This window comes from Gymnoscopelus braueri, assembly GCF_963280865.1.
Source record: "Gymnoscopelus braueri genome assembly, chromosome: 21".
Lineage (NCBI taxonomy): Eukaryota > Metazoa > Chordata > Actinopteri > Myctophiformes > Myctophidae > Gymnoscopelus > Gymnoscopelus braueri.
The window spans coordinates 31,851,932-31,866,508 of record NC_137623.1 but is presented as its reverse complement, the minus strand read 5'-3'; the positions used below and the strand labels follow the sequence as shown (position 1 = coordinate 31,866,508).

Here is a 14,577-nt window from a genome sequence, read left to right as displayed (position 1 = left end):
AACGTTTCTTTTGAGATCTACAAAGGTAGTGCATTCAGAACACATTGTAAACAGATGTTTTAATGATCATTTATACAGTAAGTGCGTTCACTTCGGCCCATCGGGGCGGAAAGTTGAACCGTATGTCGTAGAAACGCTATTTTCCCCGCCCTGGGTAGGCCACCCAGTCTGGCGAAGACCTGCGCTCCAAGTAGTGCCCTTTTAGTTGCCTCAAATTATTAAGATGGACAAAATCGATCATGCAAAAGTATCAAAAACGTCAAGCTACAAGCTCACAGTGCGTTGCATCGTGCCACATTGTGAGCTTGTAGATCTGCTTTTTCTGTTACTTTTGAAAAATGTTGTAAGTGAATGTTAAAGTGGTTTTGTGTGTCTGTGGGATTTTATAAATATTTTACCAGTGAAAAGTATTAACAAGATATTGACTAAATAATAACTGTATTTTTTTCATCAAAGACGGAGTTGCCTTGGATTTATTTCCTTGCAAGTCTGCAGTCCACACCGCTTGGGAGTCTAGCAGTACTTCTTGGAAAAAAACTTCATATGATATTTATAGTTCTAATGTTATTTGCTCTCTGTTGAAGTGGAATAAACCCTGTTTGATCAGGTTTAATCAATGCTAAAGTTACTGAAGAATGTTCAAAATGTTTGCAACATTCTTCAGTATTCTTTGTGCCAGAATATTGCTTGATACAGTAGTTTCAAGACATTGCGTAACAGGCTGATTACATTTAGTTAGTATTTCCCCTCTTTATGTAATGGCTTCAAACCATGTTTGTGGAAGATCCTCTCTTGATATAATGCATAAATCACTTTTTAGAATTCTCCGGGAAATCCGTCTGTTCCTGGTCATGTACTCTTCCTGTTGTGTTTTTGGCTTTATCATATCAAGTGCCTCTTCCTCTGTTAGTGCTGGGGGTAAGTGTATTCTACAAAACAAGTCTTTGATTTGATTCGTTACCAAAGTGGCGTCTGAGTCTGCAAATGATTCGCTATAACAAGCTCCAAAAGCTTCTGTTATATCTCTCTGTGATGCCAAAGATTCTGCAGATTTTGGGTGTATTATTTATTTTACAGGCCTTTTGAAGTTGAAATGCTGTAGTAACCGACTTGCTCTTTTACCCATTTCACAATACCTCGCTTATAGCTCCTTCAGCTTTGTATGTTAAACGTTTATTTAGTGTCTTTCTTCCAGTTCCAAGGGGATTTCTCTAATGGATGCAATTATGTGTAAATTGTCCAAATGTTCCTTGTCTTTCTTTATTCGTGTTTTTTATCTAGATGACTTTAAATCCTTCCCACAAAATGTATTCTGCTACTTCATTATTCTAATTCATCAGAAGATATTGTTCTATACTATTCCAAAGTTCATCCAATATTACTTTATCTGATCAAATTGATGTAGTATGTCTAATGTATCCCTCATACCTATCTACAGTACATGCTTTATACAATCACCTTGTCAGTCCTGTAATACACTAGACCTGTTCCATCTCCATAAAGTAATCAGAACAGATACATAGTTTATTTATTACCTCTCCATTGTTAACCACATTAACCTGGTGCACCTCTGTTGGGAATGGCATTATAGAGCTATGTTCGCTATTCGTCGTACAACAACGTATATTGAGCTTAAGTGGTTAAGGAGAGCATGGTGCATTTGTTTGTCCACAGCCATCCGTCCGTCCATCCGTCCATCTGTAAAGCCACCGCCTCGCAGCCCACTTGTCTGGTGTCCCTGGCAGGAGGTAGACAGACTCTAAATGCAATGAACGGAAGAGCGTGAGAGAGAAAACAAATGACCCCCAGGCCCCTGGAACCTGATCCGATTACTGCGGTGCACGGCCACGCCCGGCCAGAACCCCCCCCCCACCACTCCCCCCCCCCCCCCCCCCCCCCTCCCCGTGGTACGCAGAGCGGCTTCGCGATCGATTAAGGGCCACTTTGGTCGTCATTTTGGTTTTGGCTCCGGCCAGGATGTCGCCGGGGCATTGAGAGAGAGAGAGAGAGCCCTTCGCTATGCCCTCCAACTTGAGAGAGAGAGAGAGTCCCCCTTTGATTTACCACAGGAAGCATTACTACTCTGCAGGTAATTGGATTAACCCATTCAATCCGGGAACACATCCGTGTCATTTTAAGATTTCTTTGGCTATTCAAAAATAGCAGATACTGTATACAAGCTCATACCGCGGCACTATGAGCGCTTGTAGATCTGCAAATCTTTGAATATATTAGTTTTTTAAGCGAACATTTGTGACTCAAATATTTGCTTCTGGGGGGGTCCCAGGAACAAAACATTTTGAGACGGAGGTCCGCGGCCAAATACATATCTAAAAATGTTCTAAAAACAGTATGTTGCTTCATCAGTGGTGCTCCAACTTTTCCATGTCAAGGACCCCCAAAATGATATGTATTTGGCCGCTGACCCCCCTCAAAATATGTTGTTCCATCCAGGGACCCCCCAGAAGTACAGATCGGAGTTAAAAATGTTCGCTTTAAAAATATATATTCATTGATTTGCAGAAATTATCCATGTTTTTTCAAAAAATTGCAGATCTACAAGCTCATAGCGCTATGAGCTTGTAGGTCTGCTATTTTTGAATAGCTGAAGAAATCTTAAAATGTCACAGATGCGTTCCCGGTCTTAATGGATTAAAAGCCAGGAGGACAGAGAGAGAGAGAAAAGAGGAGAGATTCAGGCACCGGCAGACTCACTTACTGACTGATTGACAGAAAGACAAAGCCAGCCTGTCTCTCCGTCCTCTGCTATACGCAGCCCGATTGATGATTTATCCTGTCACCTTGTTCTTTTTTTCCTTTTTTTTTTTACCCCCTTGGCCCTGTGTTCATCCTCTTGTCTTGTTGTCTGTGTTTTTCTGTCCCTGCAGGAGGAAGAGGAAGAGGAGCACATCAGGAGAGAGGAAGAGAGGAATGGGAGGATAGAGCCAGTGGGAAGGGCGGATTCCTCCATGGAACATTCCCCGGCGTTGGGTCTGGAGTGAGTGTCACACGCACCTAGAATGTGGGGCGGGGGCCGACACGGGCCCCCCGTTATTATGTATCCCAGTGGTTCTCAAAGGACCCCCAGTGTGAGAACCAGTGGACTAATAATTAGACCACTGGTTCTCAAAGTTTTTCATGTTAAGGACCCCCCAACTTGGCACATATTAGTCCACGGACCCCCATTTGAAATGATATGCCAGGGACCCCCACCTACAGTAATTTCAAGCACCCCCATTTTGATATGCATTAGGCCACGGACCCCCATTTGACACCATTTTCATCTCTCGGACCCCAATCACTGTGGTATCATCAGTGTTGATTTAACTCCGAGAGGTCCACTTGGTTCCATTTGTACCATTTGTACACTCTCAGAGTTACAGACCCATAAAGGTCCAATCGGTTCCTACTTCCTAACTATCGATCATTTGGCTGGGGACCCCCTGGAACCCCCACAAGGACCCCTGGGGGACCCCACTTTAAGGACCTCTACATTAGACCACGGACCACCCTTAACTCTCAGAGTTACAGACACACAAGGGTCCATTTCAGGGGTGCTGGAATGGAAATGGGAAACATGGGGGGACGTCTTTTTTTTCGGGTGGGTTTGTTCATTTTTGGGGGGTTTTGATACTTTATTTCGGTTAATTCGGTACAATTCGGCACAGAGGTGCGAGGGACTGGACTTTTTTTCAAAACAATTATTTTTGTCAAAATGTTTTTTTCCTTTTTTTTTTCTTTTTTCGACTGGACTGAATTGTGAGGGGACACAGTGTCTTTTAATTAAACAGGCGCCGGCGCCACTGGTCCATTTGGTTTCTACAACTATCAATAATTTAGCCAAAGACCCCCTGGAACCCCATCAAGAAACACCTGGGGGTCCTCGAACCCCACTTTGAGAACCACTGACGTATCGTATATCTTATACAATGTCTCAACCATACAGTACAATGACCCTGCTGAGGCTGGTGTTTACAAATCACATACGGCATCGCCGTTCATAAAACACTATAAAGAGTCTGCATCTAACTGTAGTGAGTAGAAGATGAGGGCTCACTGCAGAGCTCACAGTCAAAGCCCGGCCCATGTATCCATCACCGTCTGCATCTCCCCATTCTTCTTCCTCATTTGTGCCCCCCACAACTACCTAACCCCCCCCCCCCCCCCCCGCCACACACACACACACAGTCACGTCTTCATCTCACACAAAAGGACCCCCTCCTTCTCTTGCTCCGGTGTTGTCGCGCGTTTTTCAATTAATCTCTTCTTTGCTTTAGCGTCGGGGCCTTGATCTTAATCACTTAATTGGAGTCTCCATTTGGGTCTGTAATCGACCCCGAGGTCCGTGGGCCCGACTGCGTAATGGATGACTGTGTTGTGTGGGTGTGGGTGGGTGTGTGGGGGGACAGCCGGACAACGGGCCGCGGGTCTCCTGAAGCAACGACGCAGTCCGGGTTCCCCCCTCCCACCCACCCACCGTCTACCTCAGTAGTTCTTAAACTTTTTTGTGCCAAGGACCCCCAAATTGATATATACCCCCTGTAACCCCCCCCACCCTCCCCCCAGGGACCCCACTTTGAGAACCAATGGTCTACCTGTCATGTTAGCGTGTGTCGTCTTTTGTGTGCCGCATCCCTGTTTTCTTTTCAATCATGTGCCGAGTTTTTTCTTGTACTCATACATGTCTCTCCTCTCCTCTCCTCTCCTCTCCACAGTGCCATGCTCAAGCCGGTCGAGGTGTCCAACCAAGGAGGGCCGCTGGGGATCCATGTAGTGCCTTTCAGTTCTCAGGACCTGAGGTAAGAAAACACACACGCACACACACACACACGCGCACACGCACACGCACACGCACATATTAACCATTTATTTATGTCCACATAAAGGATAATATATACAGGGACACAAATATTATAGGTGCAGTAGGGTTACATTCACAAAATCATGGCATATGTCTTCATGATACAATAGGCATGTCACTCAGTACTCTATGGGTATAAGTAACAGCGTCTACACCATATGTGGCGGCTGGCAATTATAGCAGAGATAGCACAGTACTGTGCCAGCCTTTTTGCCGCCTTTTTGGGCATCCTAAGTTGTTGAAGCCCTCTAACAACCAGTCTGTGGGTATGTCCCAGGCTGCCGAATATAAAAACAAATAGTCTGCACCTATAACCCAGCTCTGAAATGGTGTGTAGGAGGGGTTGGTATTTAATGACCTTTGTCAGGCTTCCTCTAGGCTAGGGTAAAAGGTGCAGGCTATCTCTAAACACAGACACTTCTCTGGACTCTTCATCAACCACAACAACATCTGGTGTATTAGCTGTCAAAGATGTAAATATGTCTGGGTTATCACATTCTCACTGTAAATGCATGATATTTTGATATGTCCTTCGCTATGTGCTCCACTATTCTATCGTGACGTACACACACACACACACACACACACACACCCACCCACCCACCCACCCACCCACCCCCACACACACACACACACACACACACACACACACACACACACACACACACACACACACACACACACACACACAGGTTTGTATTACTTGTGAGGACATCAAAACTTTAAGACAGCATTTTAAATAGCTGGTAAAGGTTTAAAAGTATAGCTGAAGAAATAGCAGACCTTTTGGTGTGTGACGTCGCCACACAACAAACTATAATACAGGGAAAACTCTAACTTAATGTTATACATCAAGGCAATTATGTTTCTGCACTCATTTTCGGCTTCGGACAATAATTTTCCTTTTGGTCCTAAAAAACACCCCTTATCAATGAATCGATTAATCGATCGATAAGGTTATCAACTATCAATTAATGAATTAATCTATAATTTGCATCCCTAGTTAATGTCCCTGCATCTGTTTACCGGTGGCTCATTGATGTGTAACACCATTACACTCATCTCTCATAGTTTCTTTCTCTCCCTGACCTTTCATTTTTTTCTTTGCCTCCTGTTTTTTTTATATGGCGCTAGAGGCTTATTCCTCCTTTATCGACTTTGATTCTCTTGGCCTCTTTTTCATGCTTTATTTTCCCGGGGTTAGTTTAGCCGCTCGACCTGCTGGACCGAAAGACTCAATCCAGACGTGAGTGGTTTTTACCTCAGAGGAAAGCTGATTTAGCTTTTGACTCAATGTTTTTCCTTGTTATCCTTTTCTTTCATTCGAGTCCTCACACACAATCAGTGGTGGAAGAAGTACTCACATTCTGTACTTAAGTAAAAGTATCAATACTGCAATGTAGAAATACTGCGGTTAAAGTCCGGTATTCAGAATTTACTTCAGCAAAAGTATTGGTATCAAAATATACTTAAAGTACCAAAAGTAAAAATACTCGCTATTTAGAATGTCCTATTTCACACATTTTCAAAACGTATACAATTTGTTGAAAATAGCCGATCTACAAGCTCACAACGTGTTGCATCACGACGCGTTGTGAGCTTGTAGATCGTCTATTTTCAAATAGCCGAAGTGCTGAAGTGGTTATTGTATGTTTTGTAATAATAATAAAAATCGAGTAAAAAAGTAACTAGTAACTAAAGTTGGAGTAAAAGTACAATATTTGCCTCTGAAATGTAGTGGAGTAGAAGTTAAATTATTTACAATTGGAAATACTCCAGTAAAGTAAAAAATACCTCAAAGCTGTAGGCTACTTAAGTACAGTACTTGAGAAAATGTACTTAGTTACTTTCCACCACTGCACACAATAGGGTCCACTACTGTGCCTTGAAGGTGACTCAGTGGGTTGGTAGACAGCGGTCCTTGCAGGCCCCTCCCCTTTTTCACCAATACAGCAGCGTCAATGACAAGCGGGACAGGAGGTGGAATGCATCAGAGTTTATGGTTATTCAAGGACACACACACACACACACACACACACACACACACACACACACACACACACACACACACACACACACACACACACACACACACACACACACATGTCTGTCTGTGTGTATGTATATATATCGTTGCTGTTTGTATATATCTCCATATTTTACATTTTTTGTGTTTTTTTTCCGTAATTTATTGCCCTACTTGATCATACTACAGCGTCACACAAAAAGCATCAAAAGCAGATCTTTGGATTGCTATGTTTGAATTAGAATCCAGGTAGTGTAAATATGTAGATAACTTGTTTGGCTTTGTTGTTCTCTTGTTTAATCTCCCTCCTCTTCTTCATCCCCCTCTTCCTTCTATGGAAATAACGTTGCGATGGGAACGATGTACGAAAGCTAATTTCACCCACGTTTTTACTTTGTAAAACCTGTGATGTTACAATAAACCTGATTCTAATTCTGAAAAGTAGACATATGAGGTTTCCACCCGACAGAGACGGTATGTGTGTGCGTGTGTGTGTGTGTGTGTATATATATGAGAGACATAGGAAGTAGCCAAATGTAATCAACCTAAAAGCTCATCTATATCACGGTGGGGTAGTATGCTGGCCTACGCCAAAGGGACTGGCACGCCACCAAGGTCAGACGGATGCAAGGACTCTTTGCAGGGGGATGGAGACGCATGCAGCCAGGCAGGCTGCGGGACAGTCAGGAGGTGAACGTGCAGGACCGAGGAGATGAAATGGGCTGACATGACATACAGCGCAGTGCAGGGGGGGGGCGTATACAGTACAGTATGCTTGACATTGAAGATTGCCGCGTGTCATTTCCGCGGCACGCTAATCCCACGGCTCTCCGTAAGTGGTCGTTGCCGAGCCTATATTTAGCCCTGACCCCTGGCGATTGGCTGCTCCGAGTCTGTTCCCAGTGACGCCCCATGACTCGCTCCGACTCAAAGGAAGAAAAACGTAGCCATTCCCATTCGTTTTTTTGTTAGTTTTTCCCCTTTTTCTCCCTAATTTAGTCAATTGATTCCCACACCACACACGTTTCTGTGTTGTCACTGCTGTTGTATCCTACTGACTCACTTGCCAGTGAGGAGCCCCCACCGGGAAGACGTAGAGCCTTCGTCCTACTCCTCCCGCCCAACACTCCCTGCTGATAGGTTCCGCCCCCCAGCCCGTAGGAATACGTGCAGTTACAAATATCACCCTCCCCCGCCCGGCTTCCCTCCCTCCCGAACACCAATTATGTTCGTGTAGAGTAGACCAGGGATCTTCAACGTTTTCAGGCCAAGGACCCCTTAGCCGAGAGAGAGATGAAGCCGGGACCCCCGCTACATATTGTATACAATTGTGTTGCAGATTAAACATTTTCATAGATTTCTTAGACAGTTTCATAGACTTTGACAGCACCATCATCAGTGTAGGTTGGATTAATGTGCATTTTCAGACATTTAACCACTTGAACTGTCAATACTTAGTCTGCTCTTTTTTCCCACCAAACCTCATTGCCAAAAATAGCCGATCTACAAGCTCACAACGCCTCGCAGCGCGAGGCGTTGTGAGCTTGTAGATCTGCAATTTTTGGCTAATGTTCCACTCAGAATAGGGATGATAGGGTTCAAGTGGTTAATGTACTGTAAAAAACATTATCCTATCGCACAAAGATTTGGGGGACCCCCTGTAGTAACTCTGAGGACCCCCTAGTGGTCCCGGACCCCCTGTTGTAGACGCTCGACGGAGCCGGATGCACCGCGGTGGATTTGAACCCGCGGCCTCCGTGGTGGTGGGCAGGTACTTTAGCACTGCGCCACCCAAGCGCAGCCATTCCCATTCACGATTAGTCCTCCTGAACGAAACGAAAACGAAAAAAAAAACTGGCTGAAATTACTTGCTACCACTTTGAAACTTAGAACGGAAAACGTTGCTAAAAGTTCTAATGAAGCCATTCTTTGGCAAGCCTACATTAGTACTGTGCGAAGAGCAATTTCAGCACACAGGTATTTCCACATAATTCCACAGCCCTCTTGTGCTACACAATGGCCGCTTGGTAACCAAATTCCACCTCCATCAGCAAAGACCGGCGGTAATAGCTATCAGAGAGCCCTCAATTAGCGGGCAAAACTCAATGATAAGACGACGCGTCTGACTGGTCTGGGGGATGTTAATGGCCCTCCCTGCGCCGTGCTTTGTGCTAAAAAGCAGGAGGCATTAGGCTCAGTGGGCTGTCATTAGTGCCCAGACCAGGGCCACAGGGGTCAGATAAACAGTGGACTCTCTCAGACAGCCGACACGGAACTGCAGGCACTGCAACGGAACGGACATCGCTGGCATTTTCCTTCCACTCACGTACGATGCTCACATCAACTTATACGGTCAGGGAGAGAGAACTGCAGGGATGTTCTTTCTCTTTCTCTCTCTGTCTCTCTCTCTCTCTCTCTCACTCCCTCACTCACTCACTCACACTCATACGCACGTTTTTTACCACGCTCACCCTCACACAGATGTGTCTTTGGGGATAGTAACAACATCTCACTTCATGATCATTTAGAATGGTAATCAAGCGACAGTCATAATTGCGTCGCATTAAAATGTATCCTGATTGCACTGTTATTTAATTAAAGGCGGTAGATGAGAGCAGGTGGTCTCTCTGAGAACGCATCTTCCCATGTCACAGACAGTGGTGTAAAGTAGCTACATTTACTCAAGTACTAAAGTACAATTTTGAATACTTGAATACTCCACTACAATTATTTGACAACTTTGTAGTTACTTTGTAGATTTTGATTATTATCACAAAACATTCGTTAACCACTTCAGCGCTGTATACATTGCGGCCATTTGAAAATAGCTGATCTACATATAGGTTTAAAGTGGTTAAACTGATATAGTCGCTTCTTTTGGGCTTGTTTTCGGTTATTTGGTTGCTTACAGTGTATTTCTCAAGCAAAATCCGGCTCAGGGGTTGTGGTGCTATATACTGTAGCACCTCAGGGTTCTTCAGTGGTTCTTTGGGATGGGTATGGTGCTATATACCAGTAGCAGCAAAAACGGTTCTCCTATGATTTCGAGCCAAACAACGGCTGAAGCACCAGTTTTTTTTGTGTGGCCACCCCTATAGCTTGTTTCAGTTATGGTTATCATCCAAAATCAGTTTTTTTTCACATTTCTGTTACAGACTTCGTCGCCTTTGGTGATCGCTTGGCAGCTTTAACCGGCGCTTTTTTTAGTTCCCACGTCGAACTTCGTCCGGCTCCATCAGTAATATGACATGTAATTGAGAGAGAAAGTGGCTCAGCATTAGAGTAATCACAATAATATGAAATCATCATCTCTCCCACATCTGTAGCAGACAAGGCCATAACCCTAATCACGGCAGCCGCTGCTCAGAATACTGATTCTGGATCAACAGAGACTCCCATGTTTAAAGCTCTGCCCCCCCCCGCTCTGCTTGCTCGTTGCGAGCTTGCAGATCTGCTGTTATCGCTCTTTTGGAACATTAGACTTTTGTTTCCTTCTTCTTTTCACTTTTTGACTTTTTTGTGTGTGTGTAACTATCTATAATGACATGCCCAAATTAGGGATGCCATGCTGAAAAGTGCTTAACCCATTATGACCGGGAACGCATCTGTGTCATTTGAGATTTCTTTGGCAATCCAAAAATGGCAGATATACAAGCTCATAGTGCGGCACCAAGTGCCGTGCTATGAGCTTGTAGATCTGCTGTTTTTTAATCATGATAATTTGTGAAAATCTTTGAATATATCTTTTTTAAAGTGAACATTTGTCATTTGTCAAATGTTCATCTAAATCCTAACAGTTTTCCGAAAAACTATTGTTGCTATATCAACTTCTTTTCATGTCAAGGACCCCCAAAATTATATGTATTTGGCCGCCGATCCGCATCAAAATATGTTGTTCCAGGGACCCCTGTTGACATATATATATTCAAAGATTTGCACAAATGTTCAAGATTTAAAAAAAATAGCAGATCTACAAGCTAGAGCTATGAGCTTGTAGATCTGCTTTTTTCGAATAGCCAGAGTACAAATGAATGGTTATAGCTCAATTCTAAATATGACACAGATGCGTACCCGGATTGAATGGTTTAAGAGGTTCTCGCCCCGGGGGCCCGGCTCGGGCTGTCATGTCCTCATGGCCACCCTTTTTGTTGCTGTGCTTTTCAAACGATGGTGGACATCCAGTCATGTCCAGTTTTCCCACTTTCTGCCGCATTTACTCTGCAATTAACGCTGACCTGGTGAGGCAGGGCTCAGCCACCAAGAGAGAGAGCCAGCCAAGGCCCTTCTGTTGTCCTTAACCCATTAAGGCCGGGAACGCATTCCGTGTGTCATTTTTTGATTTCTTTGGCTATTCAAAAAATAGCAGATATACAAGCTCCTAGCGCGGCACCGAGTGCCGCGCTAGGAGCTTGTAGATCTGCTATTTTTTGAAAAATCGTGGAAAATGTGTTCAAATCTTTGAATATATATTTTTAAGCAAACAATTTTTACTCAAATCTTTGCTTCTGGGGGGTCCCTGGAACAACATATTTTGACATGGAGGGTCCGCAGCCAGATACACATCATTTTGGGGGTCCTTGACATGAAAAAGTTTGAGAACCACTGATATTATAGCAACATACAGTAAGTTTAAAAAAAATTAATATAGGATTTAGAAGACATTTGTAGAATCCCCCAGAAGAGAAGATTTGAGTTACAAATGTTCGCTTTAAGAAATGTATATATATTAAAAGATTTGCACAAAAAAAATCTAATTTAAAAAAAAAAGCAGATCTCATAGCTGCTCATAGCGCGGCACTCGGTGCCGCGCTATGAGCTTGTATATCTGCTATTTTTGGATGGCCAAAAAAATCTTAAAATGACACAGATGCGTTCCCGGTCCTAATGGGTTAAATCTGTGCGAGCGTACATGGCCACATTATGCAGCCAATTAGACAGATGATTTGGAGATTGACCTTGTTTGGATGAAATGCAAAGCAGCTCTGTGGTGAATCTGCCCTTGGGCAAGGGAACTATAAAAAAAAGCCCAGTACAGACTTTTTAATTCGCTATCTGTTTTATATATTCATTGAAATGATGGGGAGTGGGGAGGCAGGAAACAATGCAGAACACGTTGCTTTGTGTCCTTCAGCGCGGCTGAATCGCAAATGAATCGTATAAAAAGAAAATGTCCACCGCGTGTTATTAGCTTGCACTTGGTTGGTTCTATAGTTATTTAAAATTTTCTCTGAAGCAAAGTCTAAAAAGCAGGGATCGTCAATGTTTTTCAGGCCAAGGACCCCCTAGCTGAGATAGAGATGAAGCAGGGACCCCTCTCTATACGCCTCGCGCTGCGAGGCGTTGTGAGCTTGTAGATCTGCTATTTTTGGCTAAAGTTCTCCTCAGAAAAGGGATGCTAGGGTTCAAGTGGTTACAGTAAAAAAAAAAAACATATCACACAAAGATTGGACGGACCCCCTGTAGTAACTCTGAGGACCCTCCCTAGGGGTCCCGGACCCCCTGTTGAAGACCCCTAGCTATAAAGTTTTCCATCAGTTTTTTGATTTCTTTGCAAGGACTCCAAACACCTGTGCTTCGCTCGTTTCTATACCTGCACCCTGAGGCAGTTCTGCACCTCCGAGAAGAGAGAGACGCACACACAGAGGTTTGTAGTTGTGCTGTGTGAGCGCTTGCGTCTGATCTCTTTGCATTATCTGCAAACCCCCCCAAGGCACTCTCTTGATGTATTTATTTACAAGGGGGGGGGAGCTTTTTGAAGGTAAAGGTTGCCTTTTTTTCTTCTTCTTCTTTTTCTTTTTTGAAGAGATTTGCTGAGGCGGCACCGCAATGGAGATCGGCAGGGTGTATATATATTTTTTTGCCACTGCCAGCTCACGTCTTAAGCTCTGACGGATGCAACCACAGCATGTGCTCTGAAGCCATAACATGATCAAGCAGCGGAAACTCTGGATTACCCACAGACAGACAGACAGACAGACAGACAGACAGACAGACAGACAGACGTGGGGCTTCAAATTTAATTTAGTGCCACAAGAAACACCACTTTGTTCTCGGCGATGGGCAGGTTTCATTCTAGCTGCAATGGGGTAATAATAATCCCTATAGGGTTCATATCAGTTCTTTTGAGTCGGTGGGTTGTCCTTTACCTGTACTTGAACCCCCTCCTCTTCCAGTGTGTTTTTCTTCTCTCCATCTATACGGTCTTGGTCTTTTACATAGAAGGATGCAGGTGAAGCTTGAAGAAAAAAGAAAAACAGGCCTTGAACTTGTAGTCTGTGCTGTATACTGTACCGTGCATATCGTCGCTGTCGAGTGGTAAATGGTAAATGGACTGCATTTATATAGTGCTTTACTCCAAAGCGCTTTACAATGTACTTTACATTCACACATTCACACACCGATGGCGGAGGAAACCATGCAAGGCACCAACCTGAGCCACCAGTGCCCCAAGTTGGTTCAATATTTATTATAAAACCGCATAGTAACATGCTGTGTTGTTGGCATGATTCCAGGACCCTGGGCTTGCTGGTGAAGCGTCTGGAGCGCGGTGGCAAAGCAGAGCAAGAGGGGCTGTTCCAGGAGGACGACTGTATCGTGAAGATCAACAAGGGGGACATACGCAACCTGCGCTTTGAACAGTAAGTCAGTCACCCCTACAGCACACAATTACACCATTACAACAATTTAGGCATTTAGCAGACACTTTTATCCACAGGACAGGTATTAACACCAGTCCTCCACGACCTTCACTGGCTTCCGGTCAAACAAAGAATCCACTTCAAAATACTATTCGCCACATGGACCCGGACCGCTGGCGTAGTGGTCCGGGCACCTAGGCTGACAGCATGTCGCGGGTTCGGATCCCGATCCCGGCGACCTTTGCTGTGTATCACTCCCCATCTCTCTCTCCCCATTTCCTGTCAGTCTACTGTATCTATGAAAAAATATCTTAAAAAAATTCAAATACTACTCGCCTTATAGGTGATAAGGCACTGAAAAATATGGCTCTCCCCCTACCCCTTCGACCTCCTCGGACGTCACGTACCCTCCCGCTCCCTCAAGTCTGGTTACGTCAAACTCCTTCAGGTCCCCGGGAACAAGTACCGTACCTGGGGCGATAGGGGCTTTTGTTGCCCCAACCCCGTGGAATGCACTCCCCAATACTCTGAGAGAAGCCCCCCCCCCCCAAAAAAGATATTTCTGCATGGTAAGGTAGCATCTTGCGAATAAGGGGGAGAAGAAGGAATGGAAGGAGAGTGAAGTACGAGGGGTTGAAGTGGAGTCTGAAAGAGGGTTTAAATTGAAGTTCAGAGAGTTCACTTTGTATTTCTTAAAAAATATTTTTATACAGTATCTTCTCATTGCAAAAACTCAACCTACAGCAGATAGCGTTGGCTATTCAAAAATAGCAGATCTACAAGCTCACAGCGCGTCACTTCGTGCTGCGCTGCGAGCTTGCACATCTGCTATTTTTTTAGCATATTTGAAAAAATCTTTCAAGTGTGAGCACTACTAATTTATAAGGCATTTGTATAACCGGCCTCAGGTCTCAATGGGTTAAGCCTGATTTATACAGTACCCCTTTGCACACCGGTGTCCCTGTGATCGAAAAATAGCCGATCTACAAGCTCACAACAACACGTCACACCGCGGTGCGCAACGAATGATAAATGAAGCATCTCCACCCACT

The 14,577-nt window shown here is 44.3% G+C and overlaps 1 protein-coding gene across 2 annotated transcripts in view; it reads left to right on the top strand.

The window, feature by feature from the left end:
* LOC308077613 (partitioning defective 3 homolog) overlaps positions 1-14,577 on the top strand; it is a 669,238-nt gene that overhangs the window by 343,606 nt on the left and 311,055 nt on the right. For both annotated transcript variants that reach the window (XM_080418368.1, XM_080418367.1), the window contains exons 6-8: positions 2,889-2,998; positions 4,716-4,799; positions 13,400-13,525. In XM_080418368.1, the coding sequence (XP_080274494.1) occupies positions 2,889-2,998; positions 4,716-4,799; positions 13,400-13,525 (320 nt within the window). The remainder of the gene's footprint in view (positions 1-2,888; positions 2,999-4,715; positions 4,800-13,399; positions 13,526-14,577) is intronic.